The sequence below is a fragment of the Apus apus genome, chromosome 4, assembly GCF_020740795.1.
Source record: "Apus apus isolate bApuApu2 chromosome 4, bApuApu2.pri.cur, whole genome shotgun sequence".
NCBI lineage: Eukaryota > Metazoa > Chordata > Aves > Apodiformes > Apodidae > Apus > Apus apus.
In genome coordinates, this window is record NC_067285.1 from 23,736,932 (window position 1) to 23,755,024 (window position 18,093).

An 18,093-nucleotide genomic window follows, 5' to 3' on the forward strand; every position below is an offset into this window, starting at 1 on the left:
CAGCTGATCATGCCCCAAAGCAAGGGACTTATACTTCCCACCATGTATACTTTGTTCTGTTGGGCCATCCATGCTGATACAAAAGAAGAGCTGTTAAAATGGAGGTGACTGTTTAAGAAAGTTTTTTGAAAAATACAAGCAAATTATTTTTTTTTTCCATTAATAGGTATATAGTTTACTTATCTTACAAGCAACAGTAAAACAGTCACATTGAGACCTTTAAAAAAAAATAAAAATAAAAAAATATATATTTAGACTGAATAGCTTTTCTTTACACCTTTACATTTGTTGTTCTTGGCAGTTGCCACCAAAGAAACATATCATCAGAGGACACTTTTATGCTTTTATCTTAGTGCTCGGGGACAATCAATAGCCATGAGATAGCAAGACAGCAGACTTGCTGGCAGTGTGGGAGCATGCATGTGCATGGGTGTGAATAGGAGCAAATGCCTAGTGCATCAGTTAAGAGAGGTTTGTGCAGTGTACTGGCAGTGCACTGCTGATATAACTAGTAGGAATGGCTGTTTTTTTAGTCAAACCAGGAGGCAACAGTAGGTAGAATTCCTTCATGTGCTAGCCTGTAAGTCACATATTTTCTATTCTTTCTGTCTTTCTTCACTACCACCACCCTGGGAAAAAAAAGGAAAAAAAAAGAAAAAAAAAAAAGAAAAAAGAGATCACCTTCATATGATGACTGTTGCAAATACACATACACACACACACACCCCAATTCTTTTATATATATATATTTATATACACACATGTATGTGTGGACCTGTATATATGCAAACACACACACACGGACCCAGACACAGGCTCTCCAATATGAGTATAAAAAACCAAACATACCAAAACAAACTGTTTTGCCAGGTTTAATTGTGCGTGCAGTTAATGAAAAAGCTGAAATTTCCCTACCCCTCTGGCTCTTTCCTTGTCTTTTGAGAAAGGAGTAAGAACTATTAATAAAGATAAAAAAACTTTTTTCTGCAGCACTGGTCATGTGGTCTGTCAGCTGTCACATAGGCCACTTTTTCAGCCACTTGCCTTGATATGACCTCACATAGCTAAATCTTGGTGCTGGCCTCACTGTAGACTTTGATGGCTGAATGTCAAAGATCGCCAACAGGGTTTCTACATGTTCCTCCATCTAATTGTCAGAACTGAGTCCTGCATCTTTGATCATTAAAAAAAAAAAAGGATGAAGAAAAGATTATTGAGTTCTCTTAGCTTTTCTGTAAGTGAGAACTACAAACCCATAGCTATACCTGTTTGTCTTGCTTGCTCTCTACAGGTGTTGTTTTGTCTGTTGTTACATATCGAACTATCTATGCTGGGTGAGAGTGTGAGTGTACTCAGATCTTGTACTTTATTTAGGTACAGTTGGCAGCACAATATTTTAGGGTGTGATAGTTAATCTGGACACACACACACAAATCTTAGCTATGTAGGAGTGTTGAATTTGATTATTTAGTAGGTTTGATCCAGTGAATGCTCACTTTAAAGGAAGGCTACTCAGAAATGGCACTTCATATGATAAAGTATGAGAGAATACAGTTTTCTGCCTGTAGAGTAAACATCGGTCTTCTAAGGAAAAGAATGTTTAAAAATTCACATGTACTTGGTGAAGTTGAACACAAATTTCAGAAATTCTCCTATACTCAGGACCAGCTTATTTCATTCTGGTTATATTATGAAAGCAGTTCATAAATAAAAAGGAGCACTGACTTCAAAGTAAAGGCTTAACACGACCCAAAGCAGAATCTGGCTGTAGATTATAAACTCACTAGTTGATACAGCATAGCTTGGAAGAATTTACCAGAATTGTCTTCTGTTTCAGGGACTGTGAAACGGATTAAACATGGTCTAAATAATAATTTAAATCTGCTTAAATTGTTTTGTTACTTTGCAGGAGACCGGAATATTTTAAACAATCCAATTTTACAGATACTGTATTAACATTTCTTGTTATTGTCTTTTGGCAGCTAGTCTACAAAATGTAACAGCAAAGTAGTCACAGTCCAAGAAGTCACTCCAGAATAAAGCCTATTAGGGGTTAGCATGATTATATTTGTACTGCAGCCAGTGGACAAACATTAAAGCTGAGATAGTTTAGCTTAAATGTTAGATTATATAGTGGACATATTGTTTTCACAATAAATTCATCTGCTTTGTTTTGTTTGATTCACTGATATTTCTCTAATGATCAAAGTACCACACTATGTTTTTTAGTGTGGTGGTCAACAGTTCTGCAAGACTACAAAGCCTAAAGTTTACTTGCACAGTGAAAATCTGTCTTTCCTGATGGCTGGGTCCCAAGTTTTTGTTTTAATCCTTATTAGCACAGCCTTATCCTCTCTCTCTCTCTCTCTCTCTCTCTCTCTCTCTCTCTCTCTCTTTCTCTTTTCTCCTTTTTTTCTTTTCTTCTTCACAGCTGTGTCAGATGTTGTTAATTTGAGATAGAGAGCGTTCATAATTTAGAACATCAAATGCTTGGGTGGACAGATACTGCAGCACAGCTATGAAACCACATTTTTTTGTTTGATGGCTATAAAGCTTGTTGGCAACTTTGCAAAATTACTGGCACCCACCAAAGGCCTTTTGCAAGTTATCATAAGAAATACATTCATTACTTTAATTTTGATTTGGTTATCACTGTACTTTTATGTGGGGTGTCCCGGCAAAGTAAAAATAAAGAAAAAAAGAGGGAAAAGAAAAATAAACAACAAACTCAAATGATAAAATAAGATTTTCCCTGGTGCAGGAATTAAGTGAGAATAGAATGTTATGAGATTATAGAGCTGAGGCTAAATCACTTTTTATCCTAATCTGAACTCACCAAAAGGAGATGCACTGTGCTGTTTACTACAGTATGAGCTATCACCAAAGTGCTAATGTCTGGAGCTAAACCTCGATACATATTAGGATTTGCCATTGATAGCAAGTGCTGCCTGTGTGTCTGTGTGTGATTGGATCTTAACATAAATGACAATTAGCATGATCTGTATATGATAATAAAGAGTATTTCAGAAGAATGTTACATGTACAAAACCATGACTTTCAACTTTGAAAATAAGTTCAGTTTATTAAGAGCTGGTGTCGATGCTGAACAAAATATACAACCTCCAGTAAAGAAACATTTTGGTGAACTTTTTTTGATGTTGTTGTGTTTGTTTGTTTGTTGTTTTGTTGTGTTGGGTTTTTTTTCATTTACTAGAATACAAGTTGGACCTTTTTTCTTTTTTTTAAAATATATCATTTGTCTCCCTGAATTATATATCCTTATAACTATGACCATCATTCTCCTCTAAGCCAAAGACTGAGGTTTGTTTTTTTAAAAATTGTTAGGAGTCTGGCCACATACATTTTTTTTTCTTTTTTAAGGGAAAATACTTGACAATGAAAAAAATATTTTTTTTCTAAGAAATAAAAATAATTTAAAATGCTAGAGGCTATACATTACTAGGTTTGATTATGTGCATTTATAAATGAAATCGTTTCCAAAGTATGTGGAAGCAATATTAAAGGCAGACAAACAAAGATCTGTCTACTTTATTTTCCCATTAAGCTTGCCCGTCTTAACTTCTCCATCAGTGGTTCCGCATGTAAGAGGAATACATGTCACATCACCATTCATGAAGTTTGTCAGGCTTTAAAAAAATAGTTCTGGCATTGAAGGAGTCAACATTCGTCTTCAGCTTCTCTGATTGGTGGTATCAAGCTGCTTGTCGATTTATATTGATTGATCTGATTGGCCATGTGAGTGCTCATGGGCTTGATTTGAATGTTTCTGGGATAGGCATTATCCGGTTCATCTGTAAACCATTTCTTTTCTGCTAAGAAGCAAAATGGGTAGAGACAGAATAAGAAGGAAAAATGAGAGTTTTAATTAGTGAAGCACATATACGCATGAACAAACACACACACACAAAAGGAGGGGGAGCAGTCAGTAAAGTTTAAAGTTTTTTTTTGACTAATTACTAGCAGTACAGAGCATTAGATATTACCTCTGAAAATACTTTTCATGAATGGAGGATGACATGTTTGCAGATTTGATAGTAGAAGCTAAAGAAAACTGTCCATTTTTAAATTTTTTTTTTTACGAGCAGGTGAACACCCTCAGATTTATGTATTGAAAAAAAAATGATACAAATAAAAGGCTAAACTGAGAAGCCAGGAAGAGCAGAAGATGTCCATGTACAGAGAAGCACCTCTTTAGGAGTCAGAGGCTTTTCTGAACCATTTCAGCCTCAGGGTGGTCAGGTTGGTCAGAAACAATGCCGGAAAATGTAAAGAACTTTCTAGACCTGGTGCTAAAATAAATAGGGATTGCAGTCATGCTGCCAGATGGCTGCGTTCCTGCATGGGATGCTCATTATATTGCTACTTAGCAACTTGGCTGCTGCTGAACCTTCCAGTTTGGGAAGGGGAATAACTCCCCAGTTTGGGAGGGGATATGGAACGTATCTGGTGCTACAGATGCCTCTAGCAGGGGCTCAAGTTAATCCTGAATGGGTTGATAGTCATACATGACAGCAAGACAAAGGAAGCAAGGATTTAAAGGAAGCTTAGAGGGGGAGCTGTTCCTTTTTATATCTTTGGGCAGTGTCTGGTTCCATGAGCATTGTAAGAGTTTCATGGTACTGATTTAGGGTGAGCTGGGAGCAATGTGCAAGGGAGTGAGGAGGCTCAGAGGCTGCAGCATGCCTGCTTATGATTGTAACCACTATATAGCAATGTTCATACACAGCTACAGACAAGAACTTCTTAAAATTCACACTAGGAAAAAAATAAAGCAAAAGAATTTTCATCCTTTAGAGAGCAATTACTGCTGTCGTTTCCTAATTACAAGTGTGCAGCTTTACAAGATAGCTCTGTTCAAAGACAGAAACTTGTGGCCTTAGAGTGGCTTATGGCCATTAGGTGCTAATGCCTTGTCAAGCATTTCTGAACAGCGGTTTCCACTCCTGCCCTCCTTCCCCAAAAATCCAGCTGTGGATGTGCAGCAGCATAGGCACAAACGATTCTGGGGATGGGATGCTACACCTGGGACACACAGTGCTGGTCTTACGTGTCTGCACTACTACTCATTCCAATGGGGAACTCAAATTGCTTCAGAAGCTTTAGTGTCTCACTTGCATAATACAAACTGCCACTTTTGCTCACCACTGAAATGCTGCTTTGTCTGGGCTGGCCTGAGGGCAGGAGTGGAAGGAGTGCTCATTTAAAATAAATACATAAATAAATAAATAAAGTCAAGCACATCAAAATGGGCACCATAAGGTTTGAGCACAAAAGCTCAGGATGTGAAGCAGAGAACAGAAACTGGATGACCAGCAGGGATAAAGAAGAAATATCTGGCCATAAATGCATACAAATAAGCAATGAACTTCCAACTTTTGGCCTCTAAGAAGTGGATTGACTTCTAGAATTACTGGACTTCTCAGTCACTATCTTGAATATGAAATATAAACTCATATACTTCATATAGATATCAAGCATCTACATGCAGCACCCCCATCCCCCAACAGCAAATGCCAAACTAGTAAGGGTTTAATCCATCTTCCACCACCCCCCCACCCCCCGATATATTTGTTTATTTTCATAAATAAAAAGGCTTTAAAAAAAAAAAATTGACACAAAGGAATCATATTCATCATTAGTGGCTTATTGCTGAAGGTAAACAGAGCTATTGTTTTTCTTGTCATTTTTCTAAAATGTATTTCACTTATTTTTAAAATATCCTGCTCATTTACTATCAGGATAAATAATTCCCTGCCCCCTTCAAGTTGCCCAAGTCTGAACAATGTTTAATCTTCCATCTCTCTCTCTTTTACCTATTATAATTAAGTTCCCTTTGATTTGAACAGATTAGACGATAGGAATTCATGTTACATCCTGCACACTGAAGCTAACTGATTAAGTGCTTTAAATTATTCTTCCTGACAGAATGATAAAGTTACAATCTGTTCAGAAATGATCTACAGCTTGCCAGGCTCCTACCACTTCTTTCTACATTCATTTATCTTTTTGTCAAGCAGTTTAAAAAAAAAAAAAAAAAAAAAAGTACCTCAATTCCATAGATCTTTTAGTCATTGGACCATCTGAATTATTAACGAGACTTTAAGGGAATGGTTCCTGACGGGGACTGGTTTAAGAAAGGTTGTAGGGAAAAAATATCTGGGACTGTGTACACATCAAAATAATTTCAGCTCCATTTAAAAACCCATTTAGTTCAAGTGTGACACATGAACCACTATGCATTTGTGGAAACCAATTTTATGTGATCTACGATTAAACTAACCTTTCACAGAGGTGTAAAGTGTGATGGTTATCATGTTTTAAAAGCCTTGCAAGATCACATAAACAATTTCAAACTAACAGTTTTCTAATGGTTTGTGTTTAAAATGATTTTGAGGCAAGTTAAGCACTGTGAACTTTTACCTCTACCTTCTTTTTTTAACATATGGTGCACAAACATTCCTTACAAGGTAATTCAATCTCACAGCAAGAGATGGGAGAAGTGCGTGAGTGCTAAGGATCAGGCATGAACTGCATTGTATTTCTCAGCAGCCAGTGAAAAGCACTTACATCTCCCCTGTTTCTCCTGGAATTTTCAATATAAGGTAGTTCTTTATGTTAATCTTTAAAATAAAAATCATAACCAGGGAGCTGATTCTTATAAAGACACTATCAGGTCTCTTTTTGCCTTCACTTGGCCAGTAATAAATACAGAAAATAAATAATACATGCAGAAACTGGTAGATTCTAAATAATTTGCTGTTTTACTTTCTTTTTGCCAGTGCTGAGACCTTGACCCAATCTAGGCATTATCATAACATCCAGAATCAAGTGTTTGGGCCCAGCTTTAAATCTTCTTTTCTGCTGTTAAAATAATTGACCACATAACGACTAATCTTCTGTGATAGTCCAGTGACCTCTATATTTACCTTTGAAACGTGAGCTTGACACTTCTCATCTTTACTTTTGGCCACTAAGATAGTCTGCTCCCAGTTACTAAATGTTCTTCTTGAATCCCTTACACCCTTTTCAATCTTTTTTTTTGGTTACACTTACAGTCTGACTTTTTAATACATCTTCCCAATTCTTAGCACAGATTTTTACCTGTCTTAAACAAACTACTTAGTCTTTCCTTTAAATCAGTCCAGAAAACCCTTTATAAAGTCTTAATACGTAATATAATCATTCACCAACTTTTTTTTTTAATTCGCTATTATGTTTTGTTCATTCTGTTTTAGTCCCTTTTGGCATATACATATTGATCCTTACCATATGCGTTCCTACGTTACACTGAGACCAGGCGTTGTTTTTTATTTTATTTTTTTAAGAGCTGTTCAAGAGAGTCCCTGATCTTCCCACGCTATTTGATCCTAGTGCTTCCATGAAGGTTCTAAAGGCTTCATGGTCTTAGTACAAATAAATAAAAATTAATATCTTGTATAAGACTGTTCCCTGCAGCATAAAAAGACACAAAGGATTATATTTAAATTATCAAAATACAGATTTCTTCAACTTGTGCAAGACTCGCAATTCTCTTAAACAGATTTATTGCTCCGGTGTTTTAAAATTTCTGTCATTAATTCTGAACTGAGTAATTACAGTTTAATAAATTTCACTGTGGATTGCCGTCTCTTCAGAGTCAAGGCAAAGAAAGTACTAGCTAAACATGACTCAAAAATTTACTAAATCTGTATTTTCACCATAAAGCCAGGTTACATTACCATTGTGTTAAATATACTTTTTTTTCTTTTCTTTCTTTTGTGACGCAGTATCAAATGAGTCTGTATGTATGTGCTTGAGTGCCTCCCCCCCTCCACACAGGCAGCTTGTTTATAGCTATGCTGAAAATTCTCTCATGCAGTTTCTTTCTGTATGAGAAAAAAAAGTAATGAAAGTTTCTCCACCCACCTGCTCAGCAATTCTTGTTTGGCCGATTAATATTTTACATGTAGCTCGCATTAAGTAATTTGCAGGGAAAGAGAGAAGAAACTGTTCTTACTTTCTGTGAAGGTCTTTATTTCGCTCCAAGCCAGCTAAAGGTTTGGGACAACCAATTCTGAACTTGCTCTTGTTGATTTTTTATTTTTTAAACTAGCAAAATCCTTTTGAAAATGGGAACGTCATTGGAAAATGCCTGACTCTGCCAGTTTAGGCCAGTGAGAATCTATGCCAAGAACCTTCCGCTTTGCTAGATGTGATTTGATGTCAACAGTCAGATCAACCAAAGTATTAAAAATCTTACTTTTGAATATAAAAGATTTTGACAACATAACATAGTTGATTTAAACATTGGTCTACTTGTAATGACCAACCTCCCAATTTCATTACTGTATCCATAAGAGAAAATTTTCATCAAGTAATAAACTGTTTGATCACTTTGACTATAGTTAGCAGTGAGAATTAAACATGGTATATAAATAAAAATAAAAACTTTAAGACTTTGGACAGAGGAGAATTAAACTTCAATATAATTTAGATAATTCAGATTTGCATCCATATTAGATATTCCTCTTCTGTTGCTTACAAAGTAGACAAGTTGCTTCTATTATGTTAACTGTTTATATTTTTTCTATTTGTGCTCCACAGTTATACAAATACTATTTTATTTTTTTTATATATAAAATCACAAGTGCTTTCATATTAAGCCCCTTCCTTCCTCTGCTAAATGGAAAAACAGATAAAACATTAATGGAAAAGCATTTTGGTGTCAAAGCCATTAACATCCTTTCAAGATGCATAACTGCTCTTGACTATCTTCAGTCAGTATTACCAACATATATATAAATGCTCATGAACATACATGGGGGATAAGGGAGTAGGGAGGGAAAGGGAGGAAAGAAACTGGAATGAGCAATGTGAAATTAAAGTAATGTCTGCACCAGGGTAGGCATCTTCATTGAGCAGGAACCTGGATTTTTACAAAATGACACGTGCAATTATAAAGGCAAGCAGATGAGAAGATAAAAAAATAAACAGGGTTGAGCAACAGCAGCAGCAGCAGCAGCCAGTTTTATTTCTGTTTTGGAGGGAAAGAAAAAAAGGCAAAAGAAAACCAACAAAACAACCAGCCAAACAAACAAACCAATAACTGAATAAAGTTTGTAACTATTTTTTTTTTTTTTAATTTCACAAGTTTTCACAAGGACAAAGTTATAGAAGGAAACCCACAGCAGTTACTAGGTCATGCAGAACCATTAATTGTCATACCTTGGCCCATTCTATTCATCCTTGTTGCACTTTAGAAAAAGAAGTAAGCTAGGTAAGTTTTACAATGCTTTTAAACTGTCATAGTTCCTTTTGAGCACTTTAACTGGCACATCCTTGTAGTAATAAATATTCTTAGGGCAAAACATGGTAACTTTCTTTGCAAAAAGAAGAACATTAATTTGTCTTTATGATGAAGAGCAACTGTAATATACTTATTTGTGGGGAAGCATCCATAATTTGCAATGTATTTCACTGATAGGACTTACAGCTGCATTTGAATGCACACATACGTATAAGCTGTATTCCAATCATAATGCTTACCACTGCACAGTGGTTCTCTGTGTAGCCCACTTATATGGTTCCAGGTTTTGTCAGTAAAAGTGCTTGTCTTCATTGTCAATTCACACAGCAAGCAAATCTTCAAAATTATCATGCTTGGGGAAGGGGAAGGTAGAAAACAACACTAACCATAAAAGCACCTTGTCTGGTTGGCAGTTGCTATGCTTATCACTCCCACATCCAAATATTTATTTTCTCTCTGCATGCTTTCTTGCTGGGTATCCAGGGAAGGTGGTATGTGTTGCTGGCCTCCCTACCCTGGAAAACTCTTCATACCACCTAGAACTAGTTCTATATTTCAAAAGGTTGGCATTTGAAATTAAAAAGAACTAACTAGCTGGACATATTTTTATGGCTGTCTAGGGTAAGTTCCTTTCCACTACTTTATTTAATTCCTTGTAAAAATTTTTGTTTGGCTAGCTGTGTCACTAGTGAGAATCTGCAAGAACCAAACACTGGCAAGTGCCTAGAACATGATGCCTCACCACAGTGAGTATTTCCACCCCAGCCCTCTTGTTCTGTGCATTAGCTGTCTAGGGCACAGCACCTTTTCTTCCCAAATGGGAGCAACCTTAAAGGCACTCGGTTGTCTTCTGTATTTCCTGCATACTGGCAGGCACCCTTGGAAAAGAACCAGCTAGAACATGGACCAGGATTTCTCGAGGAACTTCGCATTTTAGGACTCTTGTTGGAAGATTTATAACACCACTCTAACTTGAAAAAGTTAAACTACCATCTGGGAAAGGAACAAAGTCCCTTGAGAACTGATACTTAAGCACAGAAAAATGCTTGCTCTTTTCTGAACATTATTTATTCAGTACAAAAGGTGACTAATTCACCTTTTAAAGACGTAAAAGTCCCAGGAAGGCAGTTTTTAATGACTTACATCCAATATTTATGATACATATGGCTTTTTATCCCAAATGTCAAAAGTGAAAGAAAAAATAGCTATTCATGTGACAGTATAAATAGACAGAATAATAATTTAATATGCAATTAGACTCTTTCTACACTTAAATTAAACCATTGGAGTTTTACAACACCATGCCCAGATAATTTCAGTATTAAAGGGAAAAGAAACTATCTCCAAAAGGCTAGTATTCTAGAGAAAGTCCTCAAACAAGCAGAAAAGTCCCTGATGTTGCTTTGGTATAAAGCAGGTGTGTAGCAATAACCTATACAAAGAGTGTAAGCCCTATACAATGTAAGCTTTGAGAGTGAAAAATCTGTAAAGTGTTTTTTTGGAGGTTTTTTTTTTGGTTGTTTTTTTTGGCGAGGGGGTTGTTTGGTTTTTTTTTAAACTTATTTTGTTTAGTTTTGGATTTTTATTGGGTTTTAGAAGCTTCAAATAAATGTAGCAATTCCTGTAAATAATGAATAAAAAAAAATAAACCTACCGCAACATACATCAACACTTCTGCACTACATTACTTTCTTTGTGTAACTCTGACATCAAGAGCAAGTGTTCAAGTTAAATATACTCTATTTTCTGATATGTAGAGTAATTGCAGTGAGTTATTTATGTTTTCAGTGTGCCTATACATTTAGAATTTTTTTTCTCCCCTAGCATCATAAATAACTTTTGGTCCGTCTGCTTTGTTGCTGTTGTGCTTAAGGGTTTTATGGTGGTGAAATAAAAATGACAATCACATGCACACTGTCATACATATGCAAAATATGTGTACAAAAAAGGGAGAACTCCATGGGAAAACAGGGAACTTTACTGCTGGAAACATTAACCAGGGATAATGGGTAGTGAAGGCAAGTTTCACACACAGTGGAGCAGGTACACATATCAAAGTCTATCTTCCTGCACATACTTCTGTTTTTCCCGGGAATCCCTGGTCTTGGTGCGGTTCGGTCGGTTTGCTGTTGATGGGATGGAGTGAGCTGATGAGCTCTTCTTGCTGGAGGAATAGGAGGAATGGGAGGAATGAGAAAGACTGGCCCGGGACTGGCCAGCGTTGTGGTCAAATTGCATCAAACAGAAGATTAAGTCTGTCGGCACAAGCTCAAATTCATATGGTGGGTTTGTGATAACATAACTGGAAAGAAAAGAAGAAAGAGAGAGAAAACAGGCTTAGATTTGTAATAAAAAGTTTCTCCTAGAGTTGTTATCTTACAAACATTCTAGAGTTATCTCATGAACATTTACACAGATTTTTTACATTTCTGTTTCCTTCAGCAGGTACCTAATGTTAGCTCAGATAATACCCCTTATGATTTAGGACCTTCTTATGTCAGATACCACTTTTGGTATGCTTTCTGTTGAGTAGGACAGACATACAGTCAAGTATACTGTTCTTCAAGGGAATCTCATAATTTTTCAGAGAAGACACACTCTCTCTAGCTGCACGTAATGCAATCACTCCAGCAAACAAATTCACAAATGACAAAATTCAGTAACACACCCACCAGCAATGGTATTTAAAATAATGACTGAAAAACAGGGAGAGAAAAATGTTAGGTGCATTTGTAGTTAAATACATATTTCCTATATATTTAATAAAGACTTAAATATTCTCAGTAGAGCAAGGAATATAATTATTTGTTTGGATTATGACTGTATATAAACAAGTTAAGCAAAATGTATCAGCAGATTCGCAGTGAGGTTAATTTTGTTTATTCATTCCACAGGTGGATCCATGGCCCCAAAGAGAATTTATAGAGAAATCTTCACATTGAAAAATCCTAGATGGCTAAGTATACAATACAGGCCCAAAATAAAAACTATCAATTTCAAGAATCATCACCTTGAACTAACCCCCTTTTACAGTAGGAAGGGCTTTTAGATCCTGTTGTTACATTTTCGTCCATGCATGTGAAAAACATATTTGAGCAAGGCAATAAGCATTCTGTCTAAGCAAGAAAAGAGTAAAAATTGATCATGCAGCTCACAACTTCTTTTAAAATAAATTCAGGGTTCATAGGAAATCTGGCTTAGCTACTTCAGGGACAGAAGTTGCTTATTAATCCAACAAATAAGTATAGCAAGTACAGTGTAAATCTAAACTGAAAATAATTTTCCCACCAATTTGTCCAAATCCTTACTGAAGAAACTGCTTTGGAGGGCTGCAGTGTTGTTTATTGCCATGTCCACACAATAATGATGCTTTTTGCAGAGAATGAAACAGTAACAGATGATAGATTTGTGATAGTTCGGGCGTGGGTCTGTGTGTATATTTCTAGTTAGGCACTTAATTAAGACACATTTCAAGTAAGCTGCTAAAAGGCCTTCAGTTTGAAATGATGGAAATGTGTCTGCTCTATTTAAAGCTCTGAGGTCACCCTTGGTACTATTAAAGTAAACATACAGCCTACCAAGAAAAAGGTTTCCATTTACTGGAAGAAATTATTAATAGATACAGACCGTACCAGTGGGAAGCCCATAAGAGTATTTTCTGAGCATTTGGAATAAAAAGAACAGCCTAACTACTATAATCTAATTATTACCCAGCAACTTACAGCTGATTGATATTAGCAAAGTCCTTTACCTTGTATGCAAGCAGTGGATCATTGTAAATCAAACAAGATAAAACTGCATTATGAAAAATTACTTTAACATTTTATTAAAACTAGCTGATGACTTATGTTGTGATATCTACCTATGATTTAAACTCAGCTAAAGAATAATAATGAAATCCTCAAAGACGGCTTTTGTGGCAAAGTTATGTAAAAAAGGAAGAAAGCTCTTTTTTATTACAGACACTGAGATCTTTGTCACTGAAAAGGCTGAAGAACAGTGAAGCTAAGATGTTCTAAAAGACTGTACTTACCGTTTAGTGCATTGGCTGGGAGTACTTAGATGTGCATCCCTTAATCGATAAATTCCAAAGCAAAGCATATTATATGTTTTCAGTGCTTTACAAAATAGATCTCCATAACAACCTCCATCCTGGGAGAAAGAAAGGGGTGGGGAGGGGAAAAGAGAACAGCACAATTTTTTTCCTTTCTTTTCTCTGTTAAAACAATGTCAGGGAACAGGATTTTTCAGTATGAGCCTGTACAGAAAGGACAATGTATACACAGTCTGTTGTTTGTCACAAATGAGAATATTTTACCCAAGGAAATGAATGATCTAAATGCTTTATTTCAAATCTGTAATTATGTGAAGTGATTGTTATTTTGGAGAGCCTTGGTCTGTGAAATGATGGTGAATTAGGAAGAGTGAGTGATTTGCTTGAAGATGGAAATACAAATTTTGGTACCAAGTAATGCATATCTTACAAATTACATTAACTATGGTCTTAAAATCATTAGTATTTTTGAACCTTTTTGGCAGTAGCCATATTCTTATCTAGATTTAAAAAAAAAATAACTGGAGAGCACAACAGAAATTAAAGTTTGCCATTTTTCATAAATAATAGAAAATATTTTGATTGGCAAACAGTTTAGATTTGATAATTTGTATATTTAAAATACTGATTCTTAAGTAATAATGAGTGTTAATGTATTCTTTTTTCACTGATTTTCTGCATTTCAGGCTTTGGCAAAACAGGATTTGAAAGATTGGTATTGTTTTAGTTCTGAAAATGTTGCACTGCATGCCCATGTGTCTTGATGAGCTGTTGGTCCCTGCTATGAATGGACTTTTACAGGAACTGAAAGGTTGTTTGTTTCTATCTGTGTACTCTCATCACCCTTAATCCTTAAACTGGGATTCCCTGTCATTTCTGTGAAGAAGGTCATTCCACTCTTTTTTAACACAGCAGGAGAACACAAAGTTAATTTAAGAAACAGCAAATCCTGCAAGATCATCTAAGCAAAGTGGGTACTTTGGGATTCACCTCAAGAATATTACAAGATTTGATGCAGGAAACATTTCTAGATACTTCTTTATCCAAATGTACTTTTTTTTTAAAAGATTATTTGTGTACTTGTTGTTTGGTTTTTTTCCTGTTTTGTTGTTGTTTTTTTTTCTTTTTGGCATTAAAATGTCAGAAAATTAGGATTTCACAAGAATTTTGGTTTGTCCAGAAAAAGCAGAAAACAAGCCCTACAGCTTTGTTTTCAAGCTAATAAGCATATTTTAACCACTTACTGGAAGTTCTATGGAAAGACTAAATAAGCTTATCAAAACCCAATGAATGTATAGATATTGTACAGGTTTACAATGGATTATTTTTAGAATGGTTATGTCATCTGAGTCAGCTCATCCATCTCTTTAGCTGACAGCTAAGAAGAGACACAGGATATTCTGTATGAAATATCCAGGCAAGGAGTATGGGATGTCATATAGCTTCTCAAACATGGTATGAGCAAAGCTGGCACCCTGTGCTGTAAATTGTCAAATGATCCAAAAGTTCTATTAAATAATAGAAATTATATGGTAATTAAGATAGATTCAGTCTGAGAGAAAACAAATAGATTGAAGACCAGCCTTGGTACTACATTTCCCTCACGATCTTACCCCTAGGTCTGCAAACGGCCCATCATACAAAGCCAACTGAGCAACTCGACACCTGTCCCTGTTTGCAAGTGTCTGGGGCGTGCTGTAACCTCCTCTCAATGCGTTTTCCTCAGCAATCAGTGCTTCCAGCTCTGGTGTGGCTCCTCCTGTTACCAATGTCCGTATCAGTGTGAGGATATTGTCATTGAAGTATGTCTGCAGAGATAAAAGAAAGCTCTTTAAGCAAACACCATTAAAGTCACAACTGAAGACATCCAAATTACAACTTTTCTGGGTTTCTGCTGTTTAAAGTTCTTGTCTGTCTCTTCAAATAATTTTATATAGAAAGTGAAAAGACAGCAGTCTCCAATTACTCTATTTTATCCTATCCCATTAGGCTTCTATACTAGATCCGTCCTTTTAAACACCAATTCAGGCTCATTTTTATTAGAGTACAAAAATTTGAATGATTTATGTTTCCTATAATTGGTGTTAGTAGTGATGCAATGACTGCTTTCTTTCTCATTGCCTTCATGTCTAATAATGGGCTTTAGGACATGTAATTGTAAAATTCAGACCACATTTAAAGCTTACACAGGCTAGATTGCCTTTTTACTCTTGTCACCAATTCGTTGGGGAGCTGCCTTTGTGCTGCAAATGTCATTACTTATTACTGTGGCTGGACTCTAGCAGTCTAACCAATGTATTGTACTAAACATCTTATTATAAGACTTGACAGTGTTCAGAAATAAGCATGTATCAATTAAACATCTTGAGTTCATTCCAGATAAATGTATGATGAGTTTGGGATCCTGGTGGTCCTTTTAAAAAACTCTAGGGTATAGGGTAAGTGTGTTTTATTAGGGAAGATTTACTCCACACTGACATTTTGCCAGCATCTGTAGCATTGCTGGTCTGTCAGGCAAACAATGGGTACTTTAAATATTAATTTAATGCCAGATGAATTACTTTCAAAATCACTTAAAAGTATTCTGGTATAGTTCAGAGATACTCAGTCAAATATCTGCAAGGTAACGTACTAAGCAAAAGATAATGCCGAACAAAAAAAGAAGAGACCATCCCTTACAATGTCACCATTATCTGTGTTCTGAGAAGCTTTGCAAGTGTGGGGGACATACGAGAATAAAAGGAGCTCACTGCATAGTACACAGGATTGATGTTACTGGATTTGTGGGTTCCATTACTAGATTTGTGAATTTTGTTGAACTTAGGACATAGAACAAAAGCCTGTAATCCATCCAAGTAAAAATGAATACTGAATTCCCAAACAGTGCTTCTTGTCCAAATATAATAACTTTTTAAATACTACTTTTCAATTAAATTCATGGCTCTATCTGTATAGTGTACTGTATTTAATACATGGGTAAACTGAGATACAGGTTGAAATACTTTATTCTGAGATCAGAAAGCAGAACTGGCTTTCTATCCATGTTACTTTGATATTCTTTCTTTGTATAATAAAACTTCAGCTTTATTGTTCACTTGAGATGACAGATAAAACAAGAGAAAATGAATTCTATACAGCAATGTTTTTCACTGTTACACTGAAGTTTCATAACTTTAAGCTTCTCTGCTTATTTACAGAAGCATATATGGCATTCACTTGTTGATTAAATTGAGATAAACATATTTTTATTGTTATACATGCCCTAAAGCAAATATTTTTATCACACCAACTCCAAATATTTTAAATTAGCCTGAGTAAGGCACTACATACTCTAAATGCAAAGTATACTGTAAAGAGCTATCTGGCATTAGCAGGGGTTCAAGACAATTCCATTAGTCTTAACACAACAGCTAATCTCAAATCAGCTCTTACATATGTGGATGCACTGTGTAATAATTCAAGTGTAATATTCAAACTTTTTTTAACATATTGAAAAATCACTGAGAGCAGCTCTGTGGAGAAGGACCTTGGAGTCCTGGTAGACAACAAGTTATCCATGGGACAACAATGTGCCCTTACGGCCAAGAAGGCCAATGTTATCTTGGGGTGCATTAAGAGGAGTGTCTCCTGCAGATCAAGGGAGGTTCAGCTTCTCCTCTACTCAGCCCTGGTGAGACCTCACTTGGAGTACTGTATCCAATTTTGGGCTCCCCAGTTCAAGAGGGACAGGAAGCTACTTGAGAGAGTCCAATGGAGGGCTACAAGGATGATTAAGGGACAGGAACACCTGTCTTATGAGGAAAGGCTGAGAGAGCTGGGGCTTTTCAGTCTAGAGAGAAGACGGAGGGGGATCTAATTAATGTCTATAAATGCATGAGGGCTAGGCATCAGGATGGCGGGGATAAGCTTTTTTCACTTGTGCCCTGTGATAGGATGAGGGGCAATGTACTCAAACTCGAGCATAGGAAGTTCCACCTCAACATGAGAAAGAACTTCTTTACTGTGAGGGTTACAGAGAACTGGAACAGGCTCTCCAGAGAGGCTGTGGAATCTCCTTCTCTGGAGGCTTTCAAGACCTGTCTGGACGCCTTTCTGACTGATCTGCCCTAGTTGTATGTTTTGTGTTTTTTTGTTTGCTTGTTTGTTTTTCCTGCTCTGGCAGGGGGGTTGGACTCAATAATCTTCAGAGGTCCCTTCCAACCCCTATTATTCTGTGATTCTGTGACTACTATGAAACTTACGCAGATGAGAAAAGAATCAGGTCTATTGTCAATGGAACAGAATGCTGTCACCACAGAAAGGCCTCCCTCTGCTAGACAAATGTAAAGGCAAAGCTAAGACACTTACAAGCAAAGGAGGCAAAATTTATCTAGGAACAATGGCTTAGTTTGGGTTTCACACCATGTCTGATATGGATGTCAGCATTTAATCAGTTTAATCAACGAGTGCAGCCAAATTATGGTTTTTGTTTTTTTGCCATCAGTGAGTGAAAAGAATCCAACTTTCTGGACAGACTGCTCTGGCATTGCAACTGATCAGAAAACACCCCACCGTAAGCAAGAAAGGATGGGTGAATAGGAAGCTGTAACTTGCCACCTTCTGCTAAACAGGGCTGCTTCCTTCTGTACTAATATATTTAACAGTCCTCAGGAAAAACCCGTCTGCCGATGCTTTCGATTGACATGAAAATCAGACTCCTCTCATTACCTCTAGCCATTTTGGAACTGGGAGA

General features: G+C 36.3%; 1 protein-coding gene across 30 annotated transcripts in view; it reads right to left on the bottom strand.

The window, feature by feature from the left end:
* Window positions 1-3,055: 3,055 nt before the first annotated feature.
* Window positions 3,056-18,093, bottom strand: part of KCNMA1 (potassium calcium-activated channel subfamily M alpha 1) — a 452,424-nt gene continuing 437,386 nt past the window's right edge. For 8 of the 30 annotated variants that reach the window (XM_051619774.1, XM_051619764.1, XM_051619759.1 and 5 more), the window contains 5 exons: window positions 14,975-15,169; window positions 13,341-13,459; window positions 11,385-11,609; window positions 9,226-9,254; window positions 3,056-3,833 (listed from right to left, as the gene is read on the bottom strand). In XM_051619774.1, coding sequence (XP_051475734.1) covers window positions 3,679-3,833; window positions 9,226-9,254; window positions 11,385-11,609; window positions 13,341-13,459; window positions 14,975-15,169 — 723 coding nt within the window. In that variant the 3' untranslated portion in view covers window positions 3,056-3,678. Of the gene's footprint in view, window positions 3,834-9,225; window positions 11,610-13,340; window positions 13,460-14,974; window positions 15,170-18,093 lie in introns of those variants that run through there. The other 22 variants (XM_051619775.1, XM_051619765.1, XM_051619760.1 and 19 more) reach the window with 5 other exon arrangements.